The sequence below is a fragment of the Alligator sinensis genome, unplaced genomic scaffold (assembly GCF_000455745.1).
Source record: "Alligator sinensis unplaced genomic scaffold, ASM45574v1 scaffold1164_1, whole genome shotgun sequence".
NCBI classification, from domain to species: Eukaryota; Metazoa; Chordata; order Crocodylia; family Alligatoridae; genus Alligator; species Alligator sinensis.
This window is the reverse complement of record NW_005842225.1, coordinates 1,214,969-1,228,678: the sequence shown is the minus strand read 5'-3', so window position 1 is coordinate 1,228,678 and position 13,710 is coordinate 1,214,969. Positions and strand designations below refer to the sequence as shown.

At 54.6% G+C, this 13,710-nt stretch overlaps 2 protein-coding genes across 15 annotated transcripts in view; one reads left to right on the top strand and one right to left on the bottom strand.

Moving 5' to 3' along the window:
• The window catches only part of LOC112550852 (nascent polypeptide-associated complex subunit alpha, muscle-specific form-like), a 9,364-nt gene extending 3,079 nt beyond the window's left edge, over window positions 1-6,285 (top strand). The window contains exons 3-10 of the mRNA XM_025208231.1: window positions 106-218; window positions 311-408; window positions 602-750; window positions 2,401-2,563; window positions 2,730-2,921; window positions 4,255-4,479; window positions 4,977-5,130; window positions 5,343-6,285. Of these exons, the coding sequence (XP_025064016.1) occupies window positions 106-218; window positions 311-408; window positions 602-750; window positions 2,401-2,563; window positions 2,730-2,921; window positions 4,255-4,479; window positions 4,977-5,130; window positions 5,343-5,417 (1,169 nt within the window). The 3' untranslated portion in view covers window positions 5,418-6,285. The remainder of the gene's footprint in view (window positions 1-105; window positions 219-310; window positions 409-601; window positions 751-2,400; window positions 2,564-2,729; window positions 2,922-4,254; window positions 4,480-4,976; window positions 5,131-5,342) is intronic.
• Window positions 6,286-6,305: 20 nt separating this feature from the next.
• TNRC6A (trinucleotide repeat containing 6A) overlaps window positions 6,306-13,710 on the bottom strand; it is a 113,398-nt gene continuing 105,993 nt past the window's right edge. For 10 of the 14 annotated variants that reach the window (XM_025208259.1, XM_025208266.1, XM_025208268.1 and 7 more), the window contains 8 exons: window positions 12,682-12,813; window positions 11,517-11,675; window positions 11,017-11,157; window positions 10,469-10,576; window positions 9,639-9,860; window positions 8,768-8,838; window positions 8,477-8,616; window positions 6,306-8,260 (listed from right to left, as the gene is read on the bottom strand). In XM_025208259.1, the coding sequence (XP_025064044.1) occupies window positions 7,885-8,260; window positions 8,477-8,616; window positions 8,768-8,838; window positions 9,639-9,860; window positions 10,469-10,576; window positions 11,017-11,157; window positions 11,517-11,675; window positions 12,682-12,813 (1,349 nt within the window). In that variant the 3' untranslated portion in view covers window positions 6,306-7,884. The remainder of the gene's footprint in view (window positions 8,261-8,476; window positions 8,617-8,767; window positions 8,839-9,638; window positions 9,861-10,468; window positions 10,577-11,016; window positions 11,158-11,516; window positions 11,676-12,681; window positions 12,814-13,710) is intronic. The other 4 variants (XM_025208260.1, XM_025208267.1, XM_025208272.1 and 1 more) reach the window with 1 other exon arrangement.

Below are 13,710 nucleotides of genomic sequence, written 5' to 3'. Positions count from 1 at the left end.
ACCCTGCAGCCCCGCGGCTCTAGGGATGGCTCGGAGCCGGCGGGTCAGGGCTGGGGGGTGCTTGGGTGTGAGCCGTGATCGTGCCCCCGGGCCCCTCGTCCTCAGCGCACGTCCTCCGTGTCCCCTGTGAGCTGGTGCTGGAGATGGAGCTGGTCCCGGCGCTCCAGGACCCGGCGTCGCGGGAGCACCAGGGCCTGGTGCAGAGCTTCAACGAGACGGTGAGGCCTCAGGCACGGGCCTGACCTGGGGGCGCCGGGGTCCGCAGCCCCCTGCTCTCCTCTCACGCGGCCTTTCCGGGTCTGCTGCGCAGGTCGCGCCTCTCTTTGCCGCCGTGCCGGGCTTCCAGCGCCTGGAAGTGAAGAGGATCGGACGGGAGCAGCCACGGCCCCGCTCGGAGCTGCAGCCCTGGTGAGCTCTGCCGCTGGGCTACGCGTGGCCACGATGACGCCGTGCTGGCGGTACCACGGCCACGTGCCCTGCCCTCGGTGTGGCCTGGGGTCGCGTCTCCAGCTTGCGGCCGTCCAGCTGGTGCACGCGCTGGGCGCCCGCCTGTGCCCGGGGCCATGGCTGACCGTCCCCCCCGGCTGCGCTCTCCCCCCAGGCCAGGCGGCGCGGTCCTGGAGTACGACGCCCTGTTTGCGCTGGAGCAGGGGCGCTGGCCGGCGCCCGGCGTGGGAGCCCTGCTCAACCTGACCATGCAGTCCGGCCTGCGCATCGCCAACGCCAGCGTGCTACGTGGCGCCGTGCTCGGTGAGTCCCTGCTGCAGCTCGGCCCCGGCCCCAGGCCCGTAGCCGCCCCGTCCGCAGCCCGGCTGGCTCCAGCATCGGGGATCCGGGCAGGCCTCCGTTTGCTTCGCTGCCCATCCGGTAAAGTCTGTGTTCAAGCAGGGTTGGTGTCAGCGCTGCACGGTGCAGCTCTTCGCCGGGGCAGGAGGAGCAGCCCGCAGTGGTTGCCTGCATTGTAAGCGGCTGCGAGGGCGACAAACACGGCTCCAGCGACGTGGCCTCTTTGAAAACCATCCTCAGGACGTGGCGCTAGACCGAGCCGCTGGCTCGCTGTTGATCTTCCAGGGCAAAAGCCGCCCTGTTCGGGGATGACGTGTCTCCCCGCGTGTGGTGCAAACTGTCCCGTATCAGTTGCTCGTAGTTTGGGCGCGTGGCGTAGCGCAGAGAGCGAAGCTGATGCTCTCTGGGTCAGTCCGAGGGATCGGTCCCTGGCTGTAGAGGTGCCACGACCTGAGCATGTCGCCGTACCGTGGGAATTTGTTCACTCTGCTGTAGAGGCAGAGGCGCCAGTCTCGAGGCTGGGGTCCCAATTGCTTGATTTGCTCATTAAGTCCCTCGTCAAGGCGGGCTGCTTTCCTGGTCTTCGGTGCGTTACTAGCGGGGTGTTGGTTGTAGCCGCGTCGGTCCAGGGACACGGGCAGACGCGGCTCTTCGGGTAGCGAGAGGTGATTATCTTTTAGTAGACCAAATCAAGAGTTGGAAAAATGGTTCTGTGCAGGCGGCCGGGTACGAACACCCTTCTTCGTTACGAGCAGCACCCGGCTCCGTCGTTGCGAAGGGGCTTGTAAAACCCAGGACTCCGGGGTGCTTGTACTTTCCAGTCTGAGGGGGGTTTTTGGTCTGTTTTGGGGGCTTTTTGCATTGAGAAGCATCTGGTGAGCAAGTTGGCTAGCAGTGCCGTTACGCTGTAGATCTGCCATCCGTGGGGCTGCGCTCGGGTTACACCCTGCTCCCCCGGGCCGTTTGACTAGCGTGTCTCATCGCAGTCGACCGGCTCCGGCTCTGGCTCCGCGCTCGTCCGTGGGGGCTGACGGCAGCTCCTCGCCCGCCGCCGTGCTGCTTGTGAATAAAGGGCCTCGTTCGTGCGTCGCGTGCAGCCTTCACGTCGGCCGGGGGTTGTGGCACGAAGTCTGGGCTGTAGTGCATGCAGCAGCCCCGTGGGACGCTCCTCCTTGCAGCTTTCCCGACCCGGTCCTAGTGTCGTGTCGTGCCCCTCGTCCTTGTCTGGGGAGAGGCAACGTCCATAAATCCCCAGCGACGTCCCCAGGGAGCACGCTGGCAGCCCCGCTTCGTGCCTCTCGCTCCGAACCCGACCGGGCCTGGCCTCCTTAGTCTCCTGCTACGGCGAGGCGAGGCGAGGCGGGGAGAGGTGGGTGGCCAGCCTGACCCCGCCACGCGCCTGCCCTGCCCGCAGAGACCCGGCTGGACCCCTGCGCCCTGCTCTTCGCGTGCCCGGCCGGGTTCGAGTGCGTCGGCCGCGGAGACGGGAACGCGCCTCTCGCTCCGAACCCGACCGGGCCTGGCCTCCTTAGTCTCCTGCTACGGCGAGGCGAGGCGAGGCGGGGAGAGGTGGGTGGCCAGCCTGACCCCGCCACGCGCCTGCCCTGCCCGCAGAGACCCGGCTGGACCCCTGCGCCCTGCTCTTCGCGTGCCCGGCCGGGTTCGAGTGCGTCGGCCGCGGAGACGGGAACGCCAGCTGCACGTCAGTGTGCCACCGCGACTACTGCAAGAACCACGGCATCTGCACGCACCCCCGGGGCCGCGAGCCCGTGTGCCAGTGAGTGTGGGCCCCGGGCACGGGGCTGGGGGGAGGCGGCGGCGCTGGCACCCCCCAGGCTGCAGGCAGCTCACGGGGCAGCGGTGGCACCTGACCCACGCGCCCGGTGCTGCAGGTGCCCGGGGGGGCCAGCGGTGCCACCTGACCCACGCGCCCGGTGCTGCAGGTGCCCGGTGGGCAGCGACTACTGGTTCATGGGGCTGCGCTGCGACTACAAGGTGACGCACCAGGGGCTGCTGGGCGCAGCCTGCGGGGTGCTGCTCAGCGTGGCGCTGGTGGGCGCCGTCATCGCCGGCCTGGTCATCCGGCGAGTCAAGACCCTGCTGCTGGAGGCCAAGGTCGACCAGACCAAGAGCAGGTGAGCTGGCGTGACCGGCGGGCACGGGGGGAGAGGCCGTGCACCTGTCGTGTCTGCACGTGGTGCCACGTGCCCAGCGGCAGGGGCTGAAGGGCAGCACGCACTGCCTCTGGACCCCGCTCGCTGCTCCGCGCCTGTTGAAACCGCAGCGCTCGGAGCTGCACGCAGAGCTCTAGACGAGGCCCGAGCAGCGGCACGATTGCTGCCTGCGCCTCCCGCTCTGATGCCCGCGGCCCAGAGCCAGGCGTCGCCTGCGCGGCTGCATCCTGCAGCGGCCCCAGCACGTGCGGCCCCCGCCTGGGTCAGCACCACCCTGCACGCGGCTCCCTGCGCCGGACCGTGGCTGTTGTGCTGGGGGGTGGCAGGCCGGGGCGGGGGGCTTGGGGCTGTCATCCTCGAGGGGGGCAGCCTCGAGGGGCGGATAGCGGCTGCCTTGGGCTGGAGCCAGGGGAGGGGCAGGAAGACGGGGCTCGAGCACCTGCGGGGCTGGGGGCCAGGCCCAGCTTGCTACCAGCCACTGCCCCGGGGGCGGCGCTGAGCCCCCCAGGCCTGGGCAGACATGGGGGCAGCGAGAGAAGGGCAGCGCTGGGCTCCGAAGGCCGCACAACCTGAGAGCCGGCCCTGCCCTGCCCTGCATGCCGCAGGTGCCGTGCCTCGCACCCAAGACCGCAGCCCCCTGCCCGGCCAGCGCCCCTCGCTCCCAGCCCCCGGCCCTTCACCCCGGGCTCCCTCCCTGCTCCTCGGCACGGGTGTCAGGCCCGGCTCCCTCCTCCGCCTGCCCCGAAGGTCGGCGCACGGTGCAAGGAGGCTGGGGTTGTGCGCTCAGCGCCTTGGCAGCAGCTGTGCTTCCTGCCTGCGCGGGCGCGATATCCCCAGGGCTTCCTTCGAGGGACAGGCCGCGGCCACGGATGTCCGGCCCCGAGGAATGGGGGCTGGCGCGCGGGGGCGGGGGGGGAAGGGCCGCAGGTGGGGAGTGAGGTGGGATGCCCGGGCAGGGGGTGCATCGCAGTCTGGGTGCCCAAGCCCCAGGCTTGTTTCGTAGCTCAGATGCATGCCGGCGCCAAGCCCGGCGTGGCCTGGAGCAGCCTGGACAGGACGCCTGTAGCTGCACCCCGCATGCTCCAGCTGTGAGCAAGGGGCAGGGGGCACAGAGCCTGGCATCGCCCGTGCCAACGCCAGCCGGGCAGAGGCCCTGCATTGCCCCTGGCATGGGTCAGAGCATCCTGGGGGTGCTGCCATTAGCACGTCCCTGGGCCCGCGCTGGCACGATGACCGCCTTAGCGCCAGCCCTGAGACCACAGCCCCCCGGGACCCGCTCGCCCTCCGCTCTCAGCTACAGGCGGTTCTGCCGGCTGGACGACGTCTCGGCCCAGTACTGGTCGCAGTCCTGGCTGGCCTCCGCCAACTCCCTGGACAACCCGGCCTTCTGCCCCTCCGAGGAGGTGCTGCACCTGCAGGTGCTGGACAACAGCTGCTGCAGCTGCAAGGACGACTCCCTGCTCGCCGACAGCTGCAAGCCGCAGCCCACGCCGCCCCTCCGCGCCGCCTGCCAGCCCAGGTAATCCAGGAGGCCGGGCGCTGTGGCCAGGGGCTTGGGACCGGGACCCTCCTTGTCCTAGGCCTGGGGCCGTGCGGGGCAGGACGGCATGCACCTGGTTAGGGAAGAGGCCAGCAGGCTCCAACAAACTTTCCGCTGTTATTGCTGCTTTCCAAACAGAGTGATGGAAAGAGCAACTTGGCCCGTCCCCAGCCCCGGAGGCCAGGGAGCAGCCTGTGCCCTCTGTGGCATCTCCCTGCAGCAGGAAACAGGGCAGCCCGGGGCCCCGCAAGCCCGAAGGCCGTTTTGAAATGGGTCTGGAAGGGCCTCGTCTCCTGCTGGGGTTCAGAGAGCTGGCGGGGCAGCCGCGTCGGGCCCCTGCCCTTCCCCGTTCGAGCCCCTCCGAGGGCTGCACCCCACGAACACTGCATGAGCCGTAGCAGGGGCCAGGCACCAGTTGAGAGAGGAAGGCGAAGGGGAGGCTGCTTCTTGCTCCCACCCCTTGTCTCGCCTCCCAGTTTCCAGTACGACTGGGAAACCAGTTCCAGCAGCATGAACGACCCCATGATCGACTCGGGGAAAGCCAGTGACATTTCTGTGTCCAGCTGGCCCATGGAGCCCATTCAGTGGACGCCGTTTCCACTCCTGCACCAGCTTTCCCGACAGCGGCCGGTAAGCAGGACGCCCGCGCTCCTCCGGCAGCCACGTCCCCCTACTCGTGACGTGCACATATTCACCGGTCGCGTGCCCGTGTGCTGCGGGGCAGAGGGCAAACTGAGGCCGCTTCTTTGCCCCTCAGACCCTCGCGTCTGGACACGGGGGAAGGGGCGCTGGGGCAAGTACAACTCGCCCGTCGCTAACAGGTGACCCCGTTTTCCCCACAGCACAAAGCCCGGCGGCCCCACTCCTACTGCGAGGGCATGGAGCTGGTCAATCTGGAAAGGAGCTGGACGGCCTAGACGGCAGCCGACGCACCACAGGCAACTCCGTTCAGCTTTTGAAACCAACCACGTTTTATTTTCACATAACAAGCTCGGTGAAGGAATCTCAAACACTTGGACAATACAATCAATGCAGGTATGATGTCAGTTTTACTCAGTGCAGGAGTCCTGAAGATTATCAGCTAAACTTTTCGACGTGATTTCAGACCGGACTTTGGAAGCCAGCTTTGGTTTGGGACAGCATCGTTAGCAGTAAAGGAGTTACAGAGAAGTGTCGAGCGACACGCAACGCTGGCATCCGACAGAGTTAACGACTTACACCTGGCGGGTTGCAAAGACAAGTCTTTAAGAGTTTCTGAACGTCGCATCATACTATGTACATAGATGGTCTGCCCTACAGCCATTTCAGAACAAGCTAAGCCACTGTGAAGATTGAAATACAAATTCCGCACTGCTGCATTGTTCATCGTGATTCATGTCAATGAGGTATAAATTTTAAACACCAGGACATTTTTAAGTATTAAACTTTTATTTTCCAAAATGCTCTCCTCATTTGCAAGTGTCCTGTCGAGGATCTAGCTGGGCACAGATGGTGGGGGCAGATGAAAGCGAGGGCTTGCGAAGTACGGCAGGGGCTAGGACAACGCCATCCTGAAGGTGCTCACACAAGAAGAGGGGAAGGAAAAGCAAGCTGCAGTTTTCTAAGCTTAGAATCTCATCTCCGAGCGGGCGCAGAGGGAGATCTCTGACGATAAAATGCAGGGTTACCTCTTAAAAATTAATGCGCCAGAATAAAAGAAAACCAGACTATGGGAACACACAGCAAATAGCATCATCGTGATATTTTCATAGTATAGAAAACAGCCTACAAATAAAAAAAAAAAAATCACAAAAAATAGACAGTTATATGCTGAGCAGCCAGAAACGTCATGATTTATTAATATCTGGAGAAACCTCATAATTCAAACACAACCAAACTGTACATTTTACAATCACATTCTATTTGTAAACAGTTAAAAGCCACTGACTTCTTTTGCATCTTAGGACACAAACAGTTAGAATCAAGGCAATGAAATGATGGCGATTTCTGCACTGTTAAAATTTTTTTACCCTTGCCTAGTCTCTCAGTCTTTGACCAAGCAAGCATCATATAATAATACCATTTGTGGCAAAAAGATGTAACTCGTTACTTTTGCAAGAAAGTAGTTGCGAGAACTCTTTAAACATTTAAAACTTTTTATACAACAAACAATTCTGTAAGCCCAATAACTTGGTTACAGTATGCATAGTTACTCAGATCGGCTTTAAGGTACGACAGTTAAACGTTAACACAGTCACAAGAGCAGAAACGGAGCCACTCGATGGGATTACAAAAAAATTGTATAACTACAGATTATTAGCAAACCACCACCACTCACTAATAAAAAGACAGCGTCAGAAAGCAGTGTGTCGAACTCCAGCTTGAAGCGATTTTTTGGCAGAGAAAAGTCTTACAGAGCAATAAGTAGTATCAGTGCTAAAAGTTGAGTTTTTTTTTCCTATAAGAAACTACAAGGAGTTTTTACTGGGGAACTGGTTTTCCTGAGAGCCATGCTCTTTGATTTAGGAGACAGGAATAGAAAACAAAAGGACATGGCCAAACACTGTTCGTTATTCCCAGAGATAGAAAGCATCTTTTTCATTCTCAATTTTTTTTGTCTTTTTAAAAATTTTTAAAATGATGGAAGAGTAAACATCTTTCTCAAAAACAAAAACAAAATATTCTGTAAACAAGGGGGCCCCGACACGGGCGCCCCCAAAACAAAATTGAAAGCCTATTGAAAGTGCAGGACCCCCCTGGCTGGCAGGCTGGGTTGCAAGTCACAGCTGTGGCCACAGTTTTTAAACTGTAGAGCTAAATTCTTTAGTTTTACACATGAAAAAAACTGGTGCAATACTTTCATTCATAATCCTAAGTCAGTATCAGAACTTGTTCTTGAAACGCCACAATACCACAATAAGGTAGGCATACATCAAGGCATAGTAGGGAGCGCACACTGTTTTTAAGAACATCCTTGAGTAAACATTTACACGTGAACTGCTGCCTCCCCGATATTGCCGATTAGACAGAGAGAACATCATTCAGTGCAAAGTTAAAAAGCTCATACTCCAACATCATCAGCAAAATGCAAAAAAAAAGAAAAAAAGAAAAAAAAAATGGAATTCAAAGAATAAACATGATGACTATACACAAATGAGCTCATTCCAAGCAGTTTTATATGGATAGCACTATCTGGAAGTGTAAATATATACTTTTTTCACATTATACTATTGGCCTGCATGATTCAAGTATTCAAACTGATATGTTTTGGGCTAAAACAAAGTGGAAAATGTGCAGAAAGTAACTGTTTCCACAGGTGACCCCCTTGCTGTAGGTGAAAAGTCCAAATTAGTGCTGCTTTGTTACATCTTGAGGTCACAGTTTATTAGCTGAAAAAGTAAAAGGTTACATGGACTCTCCACCTCCACCGAGGTGGTCAACAGGAAGGAAAGCGTTGATGGGGGATGGGCTGCTAATTCCCCGGGTGTCATTGCTGCTCGGGGTGCCCCACAGGCTTGTGGAATAGTTGGAGCTCCCCCAGAGTGAAGTGCCATGAAGGTCTCCACTGCTAGTTCCCGACAGCCCAGCACCATTCCAGTGATTTAGATCATTACGGTTTGAGAACGAATGGGAACTGTCAATGGATCCGAGTCGGTTCTGGCTGGATCCAAGAGATTGCCAGCCAGGAGAAGGAGTCAGAGACTGGCCTTGTGCAAAGAAGCGACTAATCTCCTCTTCACTGGCAAACTCAGCAAGAATAGTAGTGTTCCCTAATACACACCTGCAGAGAAAGGGAGAAAAGGGAGGTTGAGCAGGGGGAGGGAGCCCCTCTTGCTGCACCTGCGCTGCCTGGTGCTGGGAATGCCTCCGCAGCTAAGCAGGAGGCCCCCCGCGCATCCATCCTGGACCCCGAGGAGCTCCCGACGCCCTCCCCGTGCGGCACTCGGCCAACCAGCGAGCGCATCGACTGCCAGTTGCAATTCTGACCCACACTTACATGTGCAGAGATTTTTGTGCCTTCACTACCTCTTCTTTTGAACTGTAACGGACCAAAGCATTACCATGTGGGAGGTTAAGGTGGAATGTTATTAGTGGACCGTGCTGCATGCACAGGGTACGCAGGGTTGAGCCATCGATCTGAGGAGCAAACACACAAGACGTCAGCAGCTTACACAAAGCGAGGGCTGCATGTAAGACGTGCTCGAGGGTGACAGTGCCACCTATCGTCCGTCCCAGGGCTGCACTTCCAATACAGCGCATTCAATACCCACGTCTCCATCGTGCTTACCTGAGGTGTAAGGTTTTTTAGAACAAGCCAATTTGTTATTCTCCCTGAGCTGCTCTCACCCCAGCTTGAACCTAAACAAGGGAAAAGTAGTAGTAAATACCCCACCACACTAATAAGTACATAGCGCAGGAGTGTAGAAAGCGACATCCTCGCTAGCAGAAACGGTTAAGAGCGCAGGAAAACGCGAGGAAGCCCAGACCTTCCCCTCTTGTAGGTCAAACTGCTAAGCAAGCATTTGTGTGGGCCTGGCATAACATTTAGTGTCCTTAACTCTTCGTCCATTTACTTTTACGTGCTTGGGTGGCTTGAGGTGATCGGTAGCTACGTGCTGTTGTTATTTAACTGTAACTGGTCTTAGAAACCATTTAAAATAAAATGAAACCTGTGTGTCTCCATTCTTGCCTACTGTCATGAGTTCAGAACCGCTCCTACATTCGTTGGAAGAGACACTACACTTCCAAAATCCACTTGGCTCTTTTGGGAAAGTCGGCAGAACCAGGATCTCCAGATCCAGCAGTGGCAAGCAACCTGCTCGAGCCTAGGAAGAGGTGGAAGCTAACGCTAGGAAGGGGCGTATCTAGCCTCCCTCCCTTCTGACTTCAGACTAACATGGCTAAATACCTCTCTCAGCTAACACTACGGCCAGAACGAACACTGAGCTCGGTTCATGTTACTGCTACGTGTAGCAAACTCAAAAGTAAAAGAATCCACTTTGGTCATTAGAAAAATCCCTAGAAACGCGGTTAAAAAAAACAAAACAAACAACAACACAGGCTGGCTCTAATCTTTGGCAGCGTGAACCTGACAGAGTGATAACCACAATCATGTCTCACCTGCACACACAGAAGAGATTGCCTAGTTTAACACTTACCAGGGGTATATCTGGCATCAGAATTTCCCCATCCTCCACCCAAACGTAGGGAGTTATCCCATGTGGACAAAGGTGGTTTCTGGCCTGTCAGCCCCGGTGGTGGGCGGGATGGAGCAGTGATGCTTTTAGGTGGCAAAGGGACCTTCCACAGCTCATGAGCCAGAGAGGTGTTAGTGACTGATCCAGGAGACCACGTTGATTTGGAATCACTGTTTCTGGCTACTAAAAGAAAGATGAAGAGAGTGATGATAGCTGCATCATTTCTGTTACTGCCACCTTACAACAAACAGGTCCGAAACCAGCAGCACAGCGGAGCTGCGGCACTACCATCTACAGAGACATGGTGCTTGGGGAATTGGAGATGCTGTAGGAACCTGTAACACATTTGAAGGGAAAGCAGGAACCTTAGAACTGCTTTCTAATCCCCATCTCTTGGATCTTTACACAGGGTAATGCAAGTTGTTTCTGTTATTTTGGGTAGTCTTTCCTCACTGTGCACTGAAGACAGGAGATACCAACGTGGTTATAGAGGTGCTGCTGCTTCTTCCAAGCATCTGTCACCCAAGTAACCGACAGACGACTGTCCCCCCGGTAGCAACTGAACACATGCATCCTCCCAACTGACTCTAATCCATTTGGACAGATGCACATTGGAACTCTAGGAAAGGAGTGTGACGGCTCACAAAAACTACACAGTTTAGCAACTTGCACTAGGATGAACCACCTTGGAAATGACTACAGCTACCACCGAGGGGAAACGGTTAGCACTGCTTTTAATGAACGTGCAGTGCCTTGTCACGAGCGCTGTGTCTAAGGCAAACAGGTGCTACCTGAAGTGCTTTGTGCTGTACTGCTGAGGGAAACATTGTAGTTGGAGGCACGAATGGATGACCAGGCACTAGTTGAAGGCAGCGTGGTGTTCAAAGATGAGGATGACCCTATTGAAAGAAGAGCGCAAGTTACAGAGAGGGTAACCCACTGCCCTGCACTGGGTAACTAAAGGCATGAATCGCACATCTAGGCTGTGGGTCTTAATGGGCCCAGACTAGAAACCCTTCCACTCACCTCAGCCCTCAAGCCACTGCTTGCTACGGCCACGCATGGCAATGCTGCCACGTTGTTTCACCAGTCTTCAAAACCACTACACATAGGGACCGTGCTGAACACGCGCTGCTGCTACGCATTCTCATTACACGCCAGCAAGCTCCGCATATGGCTACACTGCACCCAGAAACCACCCAACCCCAGGAAGAGGCTTTTAGCGGCGAACCCCCCCACGCCATCAATGTTAAACAAGCAATGGAAAGCAGCAAACCGTCTTCAGCCGAATGGATAATGATCCGTGGGTGGCTATTAGCAAACGAATGCTGACACGTACCACTGTTCCTGTCCCTGAGGTGGTCAACTTCCCGCACAGTATTAATTGACAGATTGTTTATGACACTGCCAGGAGTGACGTAAGGGTCAGTTTCAGGGTCGATGTTTGGATAACCTTTCCATGGCTCGCCAGGACGAAACTCTAGGAACGAGACGGAGAGAAGCCGGGAGTCAGAATACCGGGTTAGCGGCCCTCTTACAGAAGAGCCCCTCCCCAAGCCTTACAAACTCCTAGTCATGGCCTACAACCCAACGCCCCTTCTTTCCCCACTTTATTCTCTTCACTCCTACTTCTCAGCCCCCCCGGCTGCTAGGGCAGAATTTCCAAGGATGGGAAGATTATTTATGTGCAACAAGGAGTGAAGCCAGGGACCTCAACACCCTCTTGCAGCTCTGACCGAACAGGTTTTTACTTGTTATGAGCAAAGGAGCGCGTGAGCAGTACTGCAGAACCTGGAAGCAGGGCACAAAAAAGAAAGTCAGAATGCTACTCAAGTTCACCTGGTGGCCAGTTAACACTGCTAGAGCCATTAGGCGATTTGGCACGTGGCCAGCCGTCCCCAATAGATCCCGGAGGACTGGCTGGTGAATTACTGCTGTTCATAAAGTCGTATGGAACAAAGGGAGACTCCTCCAGCCTGAAACCACTTGAAATAGCACCTGTTAAAAGAAACAGAACGGTCAGATATGCCCCTCCGCTGCCTACGCAACATCTGTACCACACGCAGCCGTCTAAAAAGCCCAGTGGGTAAGGTCTTCACTCCCGATTGTCTCTGTTGACTTGTGATCTCTACAAAAGACCTTCCGGCACTGACAGCAAGATGACCCTGAGAACAAGCAAGGGCAGTGCCGTAACTCAGTGAAATGCTTCAGGCAGCAAGCCCTTTTCGCAGACTTAAAGCAGCTGCCAAATCTAAAAATATAACTAAGCAACCCCTGGTCTAAACTGCAACAAGAGGCCACTGGAGACGCTTACAACTATCTTTAGAACAAAAGTTGTTCATGCAGATTGCCAAGTTTTAATCAGATGCGACTTCAAGTAGCTGAAACACCAGAAGAGAGTTAACTATACAATTCACATTCTGGGGCTCCCTGCTTATTCTGCCACATTGGATATAGTAATCCTATTTTTCCAACTTTGACAAACGGTCTGTGCTTTTATAATGTAGAGATTCATAAACCAGACATTAAATGATGAGATGTTAAAGCTTATGCTTTTATATCCATCCATTATAAAACAGTTAGTCTACAAGAGACCAAGATTAATTTAATATTTTAACAAGTCAAAGCACCCAGATATTTTGTTTTAAAGATAAAAAAGGTGCTCTGTTTCAGGTTATGGCAGGAATTAGTCACAAAGACCACGTTCTAACAACTTGCTTTTGTCTGGTTTCAAGGATGTTTAACAAGTTCTGCCCATCTCATTACAAAATAGCTTCAAAGTAAAGACATATGGTAGAAGACTACAGACTGGTGCCAAAAATATACAGCAAGTTGTAGTATGAAATATATCTAGCGCAGAGAATTAAAGAAAAATTTGGTCAACAAAACGAATGGCAACACTAGTAAAGGACCATCTATAAACACCAAAGACAGTGTGAATGGAAATCGAATATACACACAGACAAACGGCAAGCTGCTACGTGTCAAGTGCTGTACAACATACCATGTTTGCTGGAGTTTTGATCTAGTGATGTGTTCACAGAAATGCTGTCCACTGTAGTCCATTTCCTCAGTCGTGACTGTGGCTCTTTAATACTGCTCATATCCATGTTTACATTCAAGTTTGAATTCATTCCTAGAAATACAGATTGCTTGTGAAAGACAGACCAGACCAGGTGCGTTTTTCCTGCCCACAGCCACCGTTTCCCTGACTACCTTTTAAAAATCACATTGCTCTGGCTCTGCTCATTTCATGCTTCCAATTCACTGTGTTTTATTTAAGGTACCTAACAGCGCTGAACACAGCGAACTCTTACTACAGACATAAGCAAAGCAGTGCCAGCACTTGGAGCCCTCAGCTGAGGCCTTCATGCAAAAATGCCAGCAGAAAAAGCCATCGAAGAAACTGGGTAAGACATCAAAAGAACAAATAAAATCTGAAGTAAACATTAAGAAAGAAGCCCTGCGTTTAAAATATTGATCTCAGATCAGCGCCCAAGTGTGCAGCTGCAAGTCAAGGTCCTGATTTCTTTCAAGGTTCTCCAAGCCCTGAAGATTTAGCTTTTGGCAAGTAGCGTTGATCTCATCTGTGTAGCAAAGCACTGGTGGTATAGCTTGAAAAACCACATTCAAATCACAAGACACCTCAGAGACGGTCCATGGGGGTCCACATTCAGTACGAGTTACACTTGCTTTCTGCCCCTAGACGCATTTCCATGCCTGATTGAGCCATTCAACAGGACACCCACTGGACAGCTCGACTGCACGTTACAGATATCCACGAGTACTTCGCACAAAGCTGCCTTTACTTCTTATTTACACACATCCTGTTGCCACAGAACATTAACCCTGACTCCGGACAAGCAGAAAAGTGAGATTGGTCTGCGCTGTGGAATCAGATGGGATTTTTAAACATTAAACCAGCAGGGAGTTAGGAGGACCAACAGCATCCCACGGCAAAGACACAGGAACTATCTGGACTGCTGCTGTAACTCTCATATGGGAACCCAGTGTTTCATCCTCAAGCTCAACG